At 34.7% G+C, this 16,075-nt stretch overlaps 4 protein-coding genes across 7 annotated transcripts in view; 3 read left to right on the top strand and 1 right to left on the bottom strand.

Annotated features, from left to right (window-relative positions):
- LOC140979200 (putative late blight resistance protein homolog R1A-10) overlaps nucleotides 1–1,597 on the bottom strand; it is a 6,658-nt gene extending 5,061 nt beyond the window's left edge. The window contains exon 1 of the mRNA XM_073444529.1: nucleotides 416–1,597. Within this exon, the coding sequence (XP_073300630.1) occupies nucleotides 416–1,166 (751 nt within the window). The 5' untranslated portion in view covers nucleotides 1,167–1,597. The remainder of the gene's footprint in view (nucleotides 1–415) is intronic.
- A 1,422-nt stretch (nucleotides 1,598–3,019) lies between these two features.
- Nucleotides 3,020–8,191, top strand: LOC140978419 (quinolinate synthase, chloroplastic). The gene is made up of 7 exons (XM_073443421.1): nucleotides 3,020–3,959; nucleotides 5,009–5,293; nucleotides 5,871–6,095; nucleotides 6,200–6,379; nucleotides 6,957–7,454; nucleotides 7,560–7,721; nucleotides 7,812–8,191. Exons 1-7 carry the CDS (start codon nucleotides 3,189–3,191, stop codon nucleotides 7,866–7,868), a joined length of 2,178 nt encoding a protein of 725 aa, XP_073299522.1. The 5' UTR covers nucleotides 3,020–3,188; the 3' UTR covers nucleotides 7,869–8,191.
- Nucleotides 8,192–9,028: 837 nt separating this feature from the next.
- LOC140978418 (manganese-dependent ADP-ribose/CDP-alcohol diphosphatase-like) lies at nucleotides 9,029–11,280 on the top strand. 3 transcript variants are annotated; one of them, XM_073443418.1, is made up of 2 exons: nucleotides 9,029–9,284; nucleotides 10,070–11,280. In XM_073443418.1, the coding sequence occupies exons 1-2, from the start codon at nucleotides 9,113–9,115 to the stop codon at nucleotides 11,044–11,046; spliced, it is 1,149 nt and encodes a 382-aa protein (XP_073299519.1). In that variant the 5' UTR covers nucleotides 9,029–9,112; the 3' UTR covers nucleotides 11,047–11,280. The 3 variants fall into 3 exon arrangements, with proteins under 3 accessions (XP_073299519.1, XP_073299520.1, XP_073299521.1); XM_073443419.1 differs by having other exon boundaries at nucleotides 9,147–9,499; XM_073443420.1 differs by having other exon boundaries at nucleotides 9,150–9,288.
- Nucleotides 11,281–13,135: 1,855 nt separating this feature from the next.
- LOC140978860 (large ribosomal subunit protein bL19c-like) lies at nucleotides 13,136–14,942 on the top strand. Of its 2 annotated transcripts, none has more exons than XM_073444097.1 (5): nucleotides 13,136–13,448; nucleotides 13,817–14,038; nucleotides 14,137–14,223; nucleotides 14,320–14,359; nucleotides 14,474–14,942. In XM_073444097.1, the coding sequence occupies exons 1-5, from the start codon at nucleotides 13,278–13,280 to the stop codon at nucleotides 14,488–14,490; spliced, it is 537 nt and encodes a 178-aa protein (XP_073300198.1). In that variant the 5' UTR covers nucleotides 13,136–13,277; the 3' UTR covers nucleotides 14,491–14,942. The 2 variants fall into 2 exon arrangements, with proteins under 2 accessions (XP_073300198.1, XP_073300197.1); XM_073444096.1 differs by having other exon boundaries at nucleotides 13,817–14,047.
- The last annotated feature ends 1,133 nt before the right edge of the window (nucleotides 14,943–16,075 follow it).

Raw genomic sequence — 16,075 nt, 5'->3', positions numbered from 1 at the left:
AAAACTTGCGGAATAAAATAACCAACAAGAACACAAAGATTTACGTGGTTCACCCAATATAGGCTACGTCCACGGAGCACTGCAACTTTTATAACCGGAAGAAATATTACAACAAGTGTATACACCAATACACTCAATATTTCTCACACTCCCAACCCGAGTATACCGAGAAAATAATTTCTCTAACTCACACAAGAGAATTCCCGCACTCAAGAAAAAAATACACTCTTTTTTTCTATGCACTCTCTATTTATCAAAGCTAAAAAGCTTTTGATTTTGGGATACAATAACTGAAGGAATTGAGCTCTATTTATAACTAATTCCCTCGTCCAATTTTAATAAAAAAACGATGTGGGAAAAGATTTTATTATTATTTTATTTAATGTGGGTCCCACCACATTAAATAAAATCTTACCTAACACATCATGTGATTCACGTTTGACAAGTGCAATGGAATTCCAAAGATCCTTCACTACACCTTGCCAGTGGTAATCTTGAGATACAGTCACCCATGCTCGAGTGTCGAAGTGATAATCAATAAGTGAGTCCTCATAAAGATTTCTACCGAGAGTAGTCTTACCGATGCCCCCCATCCCTACGATTGAAATGATCTCCCGACTAGACGATGATCCAGTCAGCCAATCCTTGATTTTCAAAAAATCTTCATTCAACCCCACCATAGCTCTCTGTCCACATGAAGTCGTTCTTGATAGACGAGCACCAGCCAAAGATTCAGTAACCGGACGCAGGAGTTCTATCATTTTACCCTTCTTAATCTTGAAGAAAGAGTCCAAGATAAACTCAAACTCCTCTATACTCTTCCATAGGTGCTTGATTTCCATCTCCAAATCATGATTCAAGACCTTCCTTTGACGGAAGGCAGGAAGCACATTTTGAATCGTAGAGCAGAACGTCTCCCAAAAAGAAGTGCTTGATTCTGAAAGGGACTCTTTCGCTAAATGGGATTCAATGATATCTTCTGCCTCATAAGCTGCATCTCTGATTTGGCCTTCTAAATCAGTGATTGTTGAGGTACACTTCTCGGAAGAATCTTCAAGAAAATCCAGCAAGTAACAAACCTTTTCCTTCAGAGATGAAATCTGTGGACAAGGATGAAGGATTTTGTCAAGTGTTTGCATAAGTAAAACTAAAGCAGAATATGCCATCTCAATTCATCTACTCACACACACAAACACACAATGATTTTGAATCATACTGCCATCCAACACATATTTCAATGGAAGTTTATTAACACTTGATTCTTGATAGAAAAAGATAATGAAATGCATATTATTATATTAGCAACTTGAGAATTTAAAATATAGCAGTCCACTGTGAGCTAGTTTCTACATTGGAATCAAATTTGATTGGGTGTATTCAAGTTACATTGAGTTCTATATTACAATCGGTGCAAAAGAAATCGTATAGCATGATAAAATAGTAAGCAATCAGTGGACAACAGGATTCTATGCATTAAACTATTTTCAACCAAACAATTGATATGTTTGGATTAATAATTTCATCTTTTAATTATCAAGCAAACCAAAATTAGCATAACATTCAAAAAATAGTTCAAATCATCTCTCACTCCAACCTTGGTCTAGCAAAGTTGCTAGGACGGGTCGTATTTTTGAGACGGACCTCTTATTTGGGTCATCCATGAAAAATTATTACTTTTTATGCTAAGAGTATTATTTTTTATTGTGAATATCGGTAGGGTTGACCCGTCTCACAGATAAAGATTCGTGAGACCGTCTCACAAGAGACCACTCAAATTGCTAAACAGTGCACAAGTGGAATTGTCTCTCAATATGTTTTAAATTTATCCTCCATGTCTGATACAAAACATGTTAAAATCTCTCTCTAAATTCAATAATTTTATAAAAATATATTAAAACGAAGATGAAGGAAAAAAATTAGTAGTACAGTGTCATAAAACTCTAACAAAGCAATCACCTTCTCTTATTTGTAAAGATGGCCCAAAATTGTAAAATGGAGTGAACAAATCTTTATGTGATAACAAGATATTATTATGCAAATGATAAAATTCAACAATTGTAGACAACATTTTATATCAATATTTGAACTTTTCATTGAAGTGTATATATACTGTTGGAGAAGTCATTTTCCATGTATAAATTGATTACATGAAAGGCACATCTAACATGAAAAAATTCACCATCTAAATCGTCTCAAATAATTCATTAACGGGTTTAGGATGGTTCCGGATCTGGTTCCAAGAAACCGATTCTTAACGGGACTTTTCTGAACCGGTTCTGGATTGACCTATCCGTTAAGTATACCTAAATTATAATCAAACTATTTCGGCTTAAAAAATTGGAGCATGTTCTTGAGCGTCATCATTATGAGTGTCAATATTTGAGTTTTAATACATACATTTAGCCATTATAATATGATATGATAAAAACATAATCATCATATAATAGTGCATTGTGATGAAGAATATAATTTTACTTTAAAATAATATATTGGGTTAATTTTTCCTGAAAAATCTTAAAGTAATGGGTAATAGGCTAAGAGCCCATTTTGATTATTGGCTACATCAAGAAGTATATATATTTTTTAAAAATCTTGATTTAACGGAAAGTTTATATTAGATCTTGTTGGCGTTTATGTGCTATAATTTATCTAGTAAAAGATATTAAGTTTTCTCTGATACAAAGACAATGGTCTCAACTTGGTTTAAACATGTGTTTGGTTCAACCCATTGACCAAAAAGGAAGAGAAAGCAAATCAAATTTGAATTGTTGGCTTAATAATTTTGGAGAATTATGATGACAAATAGTGTGCAAGACTCACTTCTTCATAGGTTTTAAATGCTTTGTATATTTTAACATAGTACATAATTATAATTTAAATAACAATTCTTATATTTAGTATATAATAATATAATTAAGATGGAAACATTAATTAACATATAAATAAAATTTACTTTTTGGCGCGTGAAAATGAGGCTAATTTCCACCTTGCATTAATCCAAAGGCCATCCTTCATTTACTGTACAATATATATCCATTTCGCCACCGCCAATCTCCGCCATTCAAGCCCCTCCCTCCGCCTCTCACCGGCTGCTGTCATCCTCTCTCACACACACTTGGGAACATACACAGATCTTCTTCATCGTGTCCGCGCTTCTGATTCATGCACACAGATTAACTCGCGGGAAGATGGAATCAGCAACCACACTGTCTACCGTTAGAGCTGTATCTTCCTCGTTCTTTTGCAGTTCTAAAAACCCTAAATTTAGCAACCTATCCAATCCAAAACCCGCGCACCCTGTGATCAGATGCTTCCATTCGCAAAACCCATGTCGTAATTCCGTGTCTCCGATCAAACCTACATCGAGAACGCCTTTTCATTGCTCAGTCGTCACCTCACAAGCCTCCGGAAGCGGTAATCTGACGAGTACTGACACCGGTGCTGACGCTAAGCTGCGTGTCCTAATCGAAGAACTCCAGTCACTGACCGAACCGGTAGACCGTGTTAAGAGACTGCTGCTCTATGCCGAGCTCCTCCCTTCTTTCGAAGATTCGTTGAAAACTACCGAAAACCGGGTGCCTGGGTGCACTGCACGGGTGTGGATTCATGTAGAACTAAACAGTGAGAATAGGTTGAGGTTTTTGGCGGACAGTGATTCGGAGATAACAAAAGGGTATTGCGCCTGTCTGGTTTGGGTTCTCGATGGAGCAACACCGGAAGAGATTTTGGCAGTAAAGACCGAGGATTTAGGGCCCTTGAGTGTTGTTGGGTTAAATGGGAAAGGAAGGGGTTATTCTAGCAGCAGAGTGAATACTTGGCACAATGCGTTGATGAGCATGCAAAAGAGGACTAAGGCTTTGGTGGCCAAGCGCGAGGGAAGGTTGCAAGGGGAGCCGTTCCCATCGTTGATTGTGAGTGCTGATGGTATACAAGCTAAGGGAAGTTATGCTGAAGCTCAGGTGAAATTCCCATGTCAGTGTTTGTTATATGGTAGATTAGTCTTTGGTTTTGTGTTCTTTTTTTGTGTTTTCTATGGAGAATGCTTTTCGTGAACTTGTGTTTCGTTATGGATTTTTAAAATTATTTAAAAAAGGTTGGTACCTGTTAAACATATCATTCTACTTTCCTGTGGGCTGATAGGATTTCTTTTTCAGTCTTTTACGTATAGGATTCTTGATGACACCCACAATACCGCTTTTTTAACAAAGTTACCGAAGAGTGATGGCTGCCATATTCTCACCCCCCCCCCCCCTCTAGTAATATAGAGGAGACATAATTGGAACGCAGGATGTTTAGTTTTCAAATGCTTGCAAAGTCTCATCCCCTTTTGTGCTTATATCAGTCATTATTTCTTCTGTATAAACTAGTTTGGATGGTATGCACTCTATTTTTGTTTTTACCCAAAATACTTGTGAGTTAAGTTGAATTAGATGGACTTTCAACATCCTGAACGGATTCTGCCATTACTGTAGGAAGATTTCACAAATCGTCATAGCATGCAAGAAATATTGCATATAATCAGTCAAAGTTCCATTTGCCTTGGTGAACGCTATGATATAAGCAGGAGGCAAGAAGTAGTGTGCGTAGCTTTATATTTCTAGGAACACTATGAGTGGCTTGAGCCAAGGATATTGGTTCAATCAGTTGATACTTGAGAGATTTTAAAAGGAAGTTTTAATGACCAATTTTAAGGGTGAAAAAATCGTATTTGATCAAGATTTAGGTGCTATTTGATATTTAATAATAAGCAAACAATTTGGCACACCTATCTTTCAGGGGCTTTGGAGCGTACTGTTGGTAAAGTTTCTCTCCTTTGTTTGAATCAACTATATGCATTAGAAGTAGATCATGCAATTAGATTGTTATACTCCAGAAACATAACATCGGTTGTGTCTTTCTTTCAATAATTCGTAAAATTTGGGTTATGGCTAGCGTGCTTATGAGGTTTGTAACATAACGTGTAACATCCAATTATTGAAAGTCATAGCTTTGATATAATATATTGCAGGCAAGATTTATGTCCCCTGATGAGGTAAAAATTCAAGAACTTGTGAATTTGCTGGAGGAGAAAAAAATTGGAGTGGTTGCACATTTTTACATGGACCCTGAGGTCCAAGGAATTTTAACTGCTGCACAGAAGTTCTGGTCTCACATCCATATATCTGACTCATTGGTAATGGCAGATTCTGCGGTCCAAATGGCTAAAGCTGGGTGTAAATTTATCACTGTTCTGGGTGTAGATTTTATGTCTGAAAATGTACGTGCTATACTAGATCAGGCTGGATTTACAGAGGTACAACACCTTACTCATAATTTCTCTGGGCCATTTCTTCTGTCGATTAGATGGTGAAATAAATCAATCAGCCTACACCAACTAATCATGCCATTTTTTACATATATAACTTCGCTTTACATAAAAATGGCTTTTAAATTTTATGGTTATAAATATCAGGGGATTACTTGGTGGAAACTAGAGAATGATGACATATTAAGAAATGTTGAGAAAATTGGGAAGAAGTATCATCGTTTGATGTTATTTGATATTACAGATTTTTCTTGATGTTTCTTAGATGACCGGTGTTTTGCTAATTTATATGTTGGCTAGCCGAAGGTTTTTTCTACGGTAGAAAACTCGCCACTTTGCAGAAGGGAAATGACCGTTTTACTTTTAACAATAAATTGTGTTTTCGAGTGAATGAATCTTCCATGGTTAGAGTTATTGATTTGGAGTGTTGTTTCTGATGAAAGCAGTGGATATAATATGTTTGCTTTATTTATTACGTTTGGTTCTTAACACAAACAATGATTTATGAAACTAGTATTGTTATTTCAGTTTGTTGTGAGCATATTTGAACTATGAAATTGTTCAGGTAGGTGTGTACAGGATGTCTAATGAACGTATTGGGTGCTCCTTGGCTGATGCTGCATCCAGTCCTAAATATATGGATTATCTTGCCACCGCTGCAACTTCCGTTCCTTCTCCCTCTTTGCATGTCGTCTATATCAATACATCCCTCGAGACCAAAGCTTACACGCATGAAGTTGTTCCAACAATTACCTGTACCTCTTCTAATGTCGTGCAAACCATTCTGCAGGTTGGCTTTGCCATTTCTTTTTGAATAATCATTTGGTTGTTTACTTTATGTCCATACTTCAGATTCTTTTTACTTATTGTGAGCTGCATCTGGTAATTTTCAAGGCTTTTGCAGAAGTGCCTAATTTATGCGTATGGTATGGTCCTGACACTTACATGGGAGCAAATATCATGGAGTTGTTTCGGCAGATGGCTGTGATGAGTGATGAAGAAATTGCTAGTATACATCCAAATCACAATAGAAACTCTATCAAAACTTTGATACCCCGGCTTCATTATTTTCAGGTGAGTATGTTATTTTAAGTTGTGATAGTGAAAGGAGCCACTTGCTTGTTGGAACTGTGGGTGCAAACTATTAGAACTGTACTAGATTCTGCGCATTTTTTCATAGCTTGAAAAGCGAAGTTTCATCGGTTCAAATTTACTCGACCTAGATTTTATGGTCGATATGTTGTGAACTTAATTTTGAGGTTAGAAAACGTTCAAATCCAGATCAATTCAGTCTCGGGATTGTAAACTCATTTAATTTAGGTATTTCTGTAAATATATTAAAGGTGATGAGTGTCTCGCGAGTCATTGAATAATATAATTTGACCTCGAATTCAGCGTGGAAATATATCTGAATTCAACTCGAGTTCGATAACTTCGAATATGCATTGAATAATATTTGAGTTCGTTTCAAAAGCCCTTGAATTGCTCGGTTAATTTGCATTCCAATTTGGAACCATGAGCCTCCTGTTCTCAACATTTTCGAAAAGGATGTCATTTCCGAAGAGCATATTGCATAAGAGTCCTGTGGTACCACACAGTCATGGTGGTGTCACTGTTTTTTTTATCACCAACCTCTCTTTTTCTGTGCCAGGATGGAACATGTATTGTTCATCATCTCTTTGGTCATGAAGTTGTTGGTAAAATTAATGAAATGTATTGCGACGCATTTCTAACCGCTCATTTCGAAGTTCCTGGTGAAATGTTCTCTCTAGCGATGGAAGCAAAGAGAAGAGGAATGGGTGTAGTAGGTTCGACCCAAAATATATTAGACTTCATCAAAGAAAGGGTGCAAGAAGCATTAAATAGAAATGTCGACGATCATCTTCAGTTTGTTTTAGGAACCGAATCGGGAATGGTGACTTCAATAGTTGTTGCAGTTCGCAAATTATTAGGCTCTATGAAGTCCGATGAGGGAGCAAAAGTGACCGTAGAGATAGTCTTTCCAGTTTCATCGGAGTCGGTAACAAGAACACAGAACTCAACCTTGGGAGAAACAGACGACTTGTTGCAACTTCATGTAATACCTGGTGTAGCAAGCGGAGAGGGTTGTTCTCTTCATGGAGGTTGTGCGTCTTGTCCTTACATGAAGGTTAGTCATTGGAGTTTGGACCTGCAATTTGAAATTTTTGGTTGAAGGGGTGTGAATAATTCAAAGGTATAGTTCTCATAACTTTTTCTACTCTTAACTTACCAGATGAACTCTCTTAGCTCGCTTCTCAAAGTTTGCCGCAGCTTGCCTCATGACAAAGATAGCCTTTCAGCATATGAAGCAGGACGGTTCAGTTTGCAAACCCCAAATGGAAAACTAATTGCAGATGTTGGTTGTGAGCCGATATTGCATATGAGACATTTTCAGGTACTGTTGATTCTTGAAAATTCATTTTACTGCTGGAATTATGGAGTGTCCGAATATCAATCTTTCCCCAACTCGTTGTGCCTTTTGCAGGCCACAAAGAAACTGCCGGATAAGCTGATTCAACAAATCCTTCATCATGGAAGATAGTCCAAAGAGATCAAATGTTACTTATACCCAGTAAACTTAGGACTTGCCTTATATTATCTATCATACATCATGACCTTCAAGAAAAGTCACCCTGACACCGGATGTTCGCCGTCAAGGTCCCAAATTGAATGATCTACAAACTCATTTTCTTAAGTTTCTGATTTTATTTGGTTATTTACAGATATGTTACTAGATATAGGGCGATCGTTTTTGTGGCTTATTTACATTATAATTATGTAACTGAGATGAGATCAATAATTGATTTGTCATTCTGGGATTCAACAAGATCCCGGCATAAAGAAATTTCTTGCCTTTTCGCGTCATGTCCTGACATTTGCTTGTAATAACCTAATTAATGTGTGTGTGCAAGTAAACAGTTATGATATTTATTCATGTAACATGTCACCTCGTTGATGAATGAGCATTTTTCTTTTTCAAGTGTGAGATGAGGTTGGTAGGCGGTGTCTATTTTAACCTCAAAAATTGTTTTTTAATATTTAAAGATTGTTATAAAAAATAAATAAACTGTGATACGGTTCGTATTTAAAATAAAAAATAATATTTTTGACATAAAAACGATATTTTTTCGGGTGTGTAGGGGATTCTATCTAAATTGATTTATGAGTCTTTTCTAAAAAAACTTCAGACAAATAATACATGTTGCATGGTGTGTATTTGCCATATGTCGGCTTACTATATGTCTTTTTTATGCTAATCTACCTTCGATGTTGTGATGTGTTTCTCTCTTAATTGTCAAATATATTTTTATTTATTTATTATTAAATAATCTAATCTCCAAATTTTCAAAATTTATTGAAGAAAGAAGATTTTTTTATTATTTATAATAATCATGTAGGATATTTTTGTTTTAAAATTTATTTCTACTTTTAAAGATCGAGAGACGTGATTATTTTATTGTTATAGTTAAGAGTGGGTCTCATGTGAGACTGTATTACGGATCTTAATCTGTGAGACGGGTCAACCCTACCCATATTCACAATAAAAAGTAATATTCTTAGCATAAAAAGTGATACTTTTTCATGGATAACCCAAATAAGAGATCCGTCTTACAAATACGACCCGTGAAACCGTCTCACACAAGTTTTTGCTCATAGGGGAAAGCATGCGATATTGCGATTGGTCCAAATCTCCATCTGTACAAATTGAAATATCTTCAGATTTTATATAACAAAAAAAAATCCAAATTAAATAGGAGTCAGAGTCCGAATCCAATTCCAACTGGTATGAACCCAAAAGTTTCCCAATCATCATCATCATTAATAAACACATTCCAGTTCCAAAAAGGTCGCGCGACAGAGGGAGGCACCGCCATTGATGTTGGTTTCTTTGATAATAAAGAAACACATTTTCTGATCGAGAAGCATCGGAGGAGGAGCTTGGGATTTTTCGGGCTGGGTTCGTAATTAGTTAATTTTGTATTGTCGTTTTGATCCTCAAACTTTTAATTTTAATAATTTATGCTAATTTGATTTATTGTTTATACTCTCTGAATTGGGCCAGTTGATTTTTTATTTTTATTTTTGCAAAAAGCTCAGGCTTTGGAATTGTACGCAGCTTTGTGTTTTTGGGTCCCTGGTAGCAAAGGGACACAATTCAATTCAAGAGTGTTGGTGTGTTGATTGATGATTGAGTTTTTTTGTTTTTTGTGAATGTTTTTCTTTTTGAGAACTACGTGTTCCCTGCATGTTATTTTGTCGGTAAATTTTTATTCTCTGGATTGGGAATTGAGATTTAGTGTATCTGTTTTGTAATTCTAGCTCTGATGTTGGCATTTTTTCTCGGATCCATTGTGTTTAGAGTTATTTCTGTTCTTTTTCTTGATGGTTGGTTTGAGTATTGAGATAAAGGTTCGTATGATTTGTATGCTACGTTTGTCAGGCGATTTCCTGGGGAAGAGATACTCCTTGATAAACTGTGATCTGTTTTCGGGCTGTGGTTACTCTTGTACAATTGTACCTTAGCTTTTCACCAATCGCAATGGTGCTATATACTTTTGCTATATATGAGTAAACTGTGTAAAGTTTATGTTTGCTTCTCTTATTTTATTTTATTGTACCAAATATAAGAGCAAGAGAGTGTTTGGGCAAAATTTGGAATTCCATGTCCTTGTTCATGGTTTCGCCACTTTCATTTTAAATTGAACAGTTCTAAAGAATTTTATTATTATTTTCATTGTCCAGGATTCTTTTCTTGCTGCTCAATGGGTTATGCAAATGGAATAGTAAACGCTCAAGGGAGGCAACCACTGGTTTCCTTTGGGGTGATATCAGATGTCCAGTATGCTGACATTCCTGATGGTCGTTCGTTCCTTGGCGTCCCACGGTATTACAGGCATAGCTTGCTTGTTTTGCAAAGAGCAGTAAAGAAATGGAACGAGCAGCAGCTGAAGTTTGTAATCAATTTTGGGGATACTGTTGACGGCTTCTGCCCAAAGGACCAATCTCTAACTGCTGTCGATAAAATTGTCAACGAATTTAGTATTTTCAATGGCCCTGTATATCACATGATTGGCAATCACTGTCTCTACAATCTCCCTCGTGAGAAGTTGCTTCCAATACTAAACATTCATAATCGTGAATGTCGTGCTTATTATGAGTTCTCTCCAATTCCTGAGTACCGATTTTTAGTGCTAGATGGTTATGATATCAGTGCTATAGGTTGGCCGATGGATCATCCAAATACATTGAAAGCCCTAAATTTTCTGAAGGAGAGAAATCCAAATTCAGATAAGAATAGCCCAAATGGCCTTCTTGGACTGGACCGAAGGTTCCTTATGTTCAATGGAGGAGTGGGAAAAGAGCAGATGGAATGGTTGGATCGTGTCCTTCAAGATGCAACAAAGGCAGACCAGAAAGTTATCATATGCTGCCATCTACCTTTGGATCCTGGAGCATCAAGCAATGAAGCACTTTTATGGAATCATGAGGAAGTGATGGATTTGATACATCACTACAAATGCGTAAAGGTCTGTATTGCAGGGCATGATCATAAAGGTGGATATTGTGTTGACTCCCATGGTGTGCACCATCGAGTTCTTGAAGCTGCGTTGGAATGCCCTCCCAGCACTAATTCCTTTGGTAGTATCGACCTTTTTCATGATAGATTGTTACTCTGTGGTACAGATAGAATGGGAACGACGGAAATGGTTTTCAGCTAGATAGACAGAAAGATGTCGACTTGTAACTCTAGTGCTAACATATTTCATTAGCAGTAAGTTTATTCTAAAAGATGCTGAAAGGTTCAGATTGGTCTCTTTTACTTCTCCATTCTCCTTGTAACCAACCTACCACTCTGCCATCAAATATGCTGGATATTTAATTTTTTTCCCCTTGTGTACTGAGGTAGTTTGCGAACTTATACACGAATAAAATATCATATGCTATATTGTTCATTTGTTAGTGCTCTTAGTTATATTATAAATAGATTATAACACTCCTCCCAAAAGACGGAAAACACATAAATCAGCAGCGAATTAGCAAGTAAATGTATCTAGCTGGGGTTGGCAATCTTGATCCATTGGTTTGTTGTGGATATATCTAACTTAATTATTTTTGGCATCCATGGAAATAAATTATTTTTTATTAATTAAGGCGTGTCTAGATTTCAAGAAAAAGCTATGATGTAAATTCTATGTTCGATAAATTAAAATTTTGAAATTTTAGATGGGGAAACTTAAAGTTTAAAACAACTGCGTGTATTTCTAAATTTTCTATCCCCTTTTCTTGGGTGTATGGTTAATTTGAATAATTTTGTTATTTTAATCTCCAAAATCCCATTTTTTGCATGATAAATAACCTAATATAAATAATTTTTTAAAAAAATTGATAAAATCATAAAATTTTAAATTTGATTTTTGCGTTTTACAAATTTAATTTCAATTTTTTTACAAAATTTCTTATAAATGAGTAAAAATTATTTTAGTACACTAACTATTGGTTAGTTGACAAATTGGTACACATATAAACTATTATAAATAACTTAATTGCTACATGATAGCAATAAAAAGTCAATTTTACCTGTAATATAAATTACTTTTAAGTCGAGTAATTGTTTAAAAAATTCAACTATATACACATTTTAATTTTTAATATTTTTTTTGATTAAAATTATATTATAATACCATTTATATAATTTTTTTATAATTAGTAACTAATAAATTATATATTCAATAATGATACATTTTAAAATTTATAAAATATAATAAAATGATTTTTTCTTGTCAGAGTATTGTATTAATAAAATTCAACTCAATAAACAAATCATATTCACGAATAAACTATATTTTAATATATTGATAAAAAAAAAATATAGTAAAATAATTTTTTTTTGTATTTAAATTAAGATAAGTAAAAAAATCACTAAGTTACATGTAATTTTTTAAAGCAAGTTCATAATTTTCCGATTGTCATGATCATATAAATCGGGATAATGAGTGAGATTCACTGCTACTGTGTTAGTGCTCCGATTACCACGTACAACTTTTTTCAGGATTTTTTTTCTATGTTAAACATTTTTTCGGAATTCACGAATTCTTAGGTGTCAAAAGTGTGGATTTCGTTATTTTGTTTGAGCAACAGATCCTGCTTTTTGCCCACACTTCATACTCCTCACTTTCTTTTGAGCACACTTATTAGGCAAAAGAAATCGAATACCCCGAAAGATCATATAGAGTCACGCAATTTTGACCAAACCGATAATTATCTTAAAACACGTACATATTTTCTCAAAACTTCAAAAAATTAATATATTTTCTCATTTTTCAAATTTAATATATTTTCTCCTTTTTTAAATTATTCTTTATCAGACATGTATATAGGAAATTACATATAATACACAAATTGAATGATAAATTGAATATATATAAAGTATCCTTATTTTTAAAAACCAAATGAAAGTATCTTTTCGATTTTCATTCTATAACACCCATTTAATCATGATAAAAGGTACTGACAGTGTTCACTAAATCTAAAATTTTCTTCACAAAGAAAATTTCTTGATTGAAATGATTAGTTTGTTGAGTGGATGGAGCTAAAAGGTATAGATAGTGTTCGCTAAATCTAAAATTTTGATTAAAAAAAATTGATATGTTTCTAAATCTTACCTGAAAAAGAAGCTGCAGAAGAAGAAATTTTGGTAAAAGTGATAATGTAAGCGATGAAAATAAGAATATTAATTATTATTGGTAGAGTAATATGTTTGTAAAGTTTATGATACATATTGATCATAATATCATTTTTAAATAAATGTATTATTGATTAGGGTTTTGATCTTCCAGAGAATCATACAGGATTCGCAATTTTTTTTAAAAAAAATGATTTGTCTCTGCAATCATTGATTTCCTGTGAATGGTTTTTTTTTCTTTTCTTATTCAGGTTTTGATTTATAGCAATGCAATCTCTGTTCGGGAAGCTTCGATTTTTCTCGCGACTAAGGGCCGACAATCTGAAAATTGTTGACATGAAAACGATATCATGTTTTGAGTCGAAATTTCAGGAGAATTTGGTTAATCAGGCGCCGCGATTCAATTATCATCTTTATTCCAGCTCGGCATTCTTCTTGGTGTGTGTTGATTATTGATATACTCATCAGTGCTAGCTGAATGATGATTGTCCTTTAATGTCATTTCTTGGAGTCGTGCACCTAGAGTTATTCATTTGGTCGAGTCAGTTAAATATAAATCCGGAAGTGTGCAAGTTGGGCATCAGGATGCTGCCATCTTGGATAATTCTGTTGTGAGCCTTGAATAAAACTCGATGTGGTTAATTCATTGGACCAAATTGATTAAATATGGGCTTAGATCGTGTAAATCTGGTGTCTTTGATATATTTGAGCTATCTATTGTTTATTCTTTTAATGTTGCTCAAGGAGATTTCAGCTTTTGTTGGCCATTTGATTTTCGATTCTGATGAAAGAGTTGCTCATTCCAGGATAAAAATATTGGCTCTAAAACTTCACCTCCAAACTTTTCAATAAGTGATGGAATAGGTCTAAACTCTTGCTTGAATCAACCATCTTCAATGGTATTTGCGTTACCAACAAGGAACTTTACAAATGTTGGATCTGCTTCTGAAGAAGCATCCCATATTTGTGACGTGCCTCAGCGCATCAAATTCAAGAGGCTGGATAAAACAGCCAGGCACATTATGCAGGCACTAATTGTGAATTTTCACTCTATTATTTCCCTCTTTACTTTAATGATATGGTAGAAATATTCCATAAAACATTATTTGCTCGATACAAACTGCAGATAGTTGACAAAGAAGCAGTTGAGGAAGTGAAATCAAATCGAGATATACCCGATGTCAGGCCAGGTTGTATTGTCCAGCTTAAAGTGGTACTGGTTTTTCCCTCAGAATAGTCACGATAGTGCATTTTTTCATTGTCTATCTTTTAAGACTTGATTTGTTTTCTCGTGATCTTGCCATGGCAGGAAGTACCAGAAAACAAAAGACGTACTTCAATCATAAAAGGTATTGTAATAGCTAGACGACATGCTGGTCTAGAATTGATTTTGTAAACTTATTTTTAGTTATCTTTCTCTGATACTGCCACGAGTTAGCGGCTAAATGAATGGGTGATGACAGGTATTCTCCCAATATAAAGGAGATAAAGGTGTTGGACAAGAAGAAAGTGAGGAGAGCCAAGCTTTACTATCTCAGAGATAAAATGAATGCCCTTAAAAAGCAGTGATCAATGCATCTGAGAAGCAAAACTTCCTGTCTGGAGATAGTGGAGATGGAAAAGGTATATTAATCGCTTAATGGTGGGACTGCGTTGATGCAAAACTCACATTTATGTTTGAAGGAAAAAGCTTTTGTCGTGTTTATTACTGTCCAACGACTCGATCTCTTAGTACCCACGACTTATTAGGCAATCAACATGAGGATTCAAAATATCTGAAAAAATAGTGGAATTCTTGGCTGGCTTCCAGTCTGTTCATTGTTGCTGTCAAAGCACAAGTACTCGAGCATTTTGAGTTTGTAGAGAAAATTTGTAAACTTTAGATAGCATTCCCATGTAGATTCTTGGACATTCAAGCTTTGATTCTTACCATTTACTGTAAAATGGCTTGTTAAATGCTTTAAGATAGAATTCCGGGGAAAATACGACTCTTTCTTGATAATGAAAAAGCATAGAGCAAAAGTATCTATGCATGCTTCTGTCGGCTACTTTTATGGGGTATCCGTGTAGCTTTTCATTTGACAAGAACTGGGGTATTGATTGGTTTTAGTTTCTCCGTACTTGGAACATAGTATTTTGAAATATAATATAATAATAATAATAATAATAATAATAATAATAATAATAGAGTTCTTAAGGAGAGATAAAGGTTAAATTGAAAATAATAATCATTCTAACAATTGTAAAGGGAAATGTTTCGAATTTATTTATTGAACATGAAAACAGGACACTTAGACTTTAGTTCTTGTTTCTCTCGATAACTTTTTATGTTGTACAATATTTTTGATTCGTTTTGACGCTTTGCGATTCAACTTGTTTTGAACAGACGTTTCTTGATTTAGCTGAGTTTCATATTTTGACTGATGCTAGGTATGGAGACATTTTTGCAGTTGTAGTGTGTGTTCAATGTATTGTAATGAACTAAAGAAAGACGTTGAATGAAAATTCTGACGGCTAGTAACCAACTTATCCAGATCACATGATGGCTGTGACTCTGTGCCATGTTGCTCTTCCTTTTTAATGCCTACCAATATTTTCTTGTTTAGTGTTTCCTTTGATATCATAAGTATGATCCTTTTCTTTTGTTTGTGTGAAAATAGAATTAAGTTTATTTTAAGATGCATTTTTTTTGTTAGTGAAAAAAATATCAGTTGGACATTCAAGATCGGCGCCATACAGATAGATAGCCGCATCTCTTACCTAGCTGCCTTTGGCTATGGTTATTTCAAAGCAATCGAGCAGGGCTCGTCGAGCTGAGCCGCGCTCGAGCTAATATGAATAAATTTTATTAATCTTGTCTGTGAGAGGTGTTTAGCTGTTTGAAGATGATGAACAGTAAAACTTTGAATATAAATTTTTAATTAAATGCTAGTTACTATGCACACGCGATGCGTGTGTACAATCTTTTTTATTATTATCGATAGACTAAAGTGAAATTTGACAAATTATGGAGGGACTAAATTAATATTTGAATTGTTGAAATAAAAATAAAAGTGTGTGTTGAA

Source organism: Primulina huaijiensis, chromosome 6 (assembly GCF_012295235.1).
Source record: "Primulina huaijiensis isolate GDHJ02 chromosome 6, ASM1229523v2, whole genome shotgun sequence".
Taxonomy (NCBI): domain Eukaryota; kingdom Viridiplantae; phylum Streptophyta; class Magnoliopsida; order Lamiales; family Gesneriaceae; genus Primulina; species Primulina huaijiensis.
The sequence above is the reverse complement of the archived record's forward strand: the minus strand, read 5'-3'. Positions and strand labels throughout refer to the sequence as shown.

Bases quoted from the DNA above. Each gene is read 5' to 3' on its own strand.
- LOC140978860 (XM_073444096.1), top strand. From the start codon at position 13,278: ATGCAATCTCTGTTCGGGAAGCTTCGATTTTTCTCGCGACTAAGGGCC. The intron at 13,449-13,816 runs GTGTGTGTTGAT...TGCTCATTCCAG, and splicing joins CCAGCTCGGCATTCTTCTTG to GATAAAAATATTGGCTCTAA. The intron at 14,048-14,136 runs GTGAATTTTCAC...TACAAACTGCAG, and splicing joins ACATTATGCAGGCACTAATT to ATAGTTGACAAAGAAGCAGT.
- LOC140978419 (XM_073443421.1), top strand. From the start codon at position 3,189: ATGGAATCAGCAACCACACTGTCTACCGTTAGAGCTGTATCTTCCTCG. The intron at 3,960-5,008 runs GTGAAATTCCCA...AATATATTGCAG, and splicing joins GAAGTTATGCTGAAGCTCAG to GCAAGATTTATGTCCCCTGA. The intron at 6,096-6,199 runs GTTGGCTTTGCC...GTAATTTTCAAG, and splicing joins TCGTGCAAACCATTCTGCAG to GCTTTTGCAGAAGTGCCTAA.
- LOC140978418 (XM_073443418.1), top strand. From the start codon at position 9,113: ATGAACCCAAAAGTTTCCCAATCATCATCATCATTAATAAACACATTC. The intron at 9,285-10,069 runs GTTCGTAATTAG...TTCATTGTCCAG, and splicing joins CTTGGGATTTTTCGGGCTGG to GATTCTTTTCTTGCTGCTCA.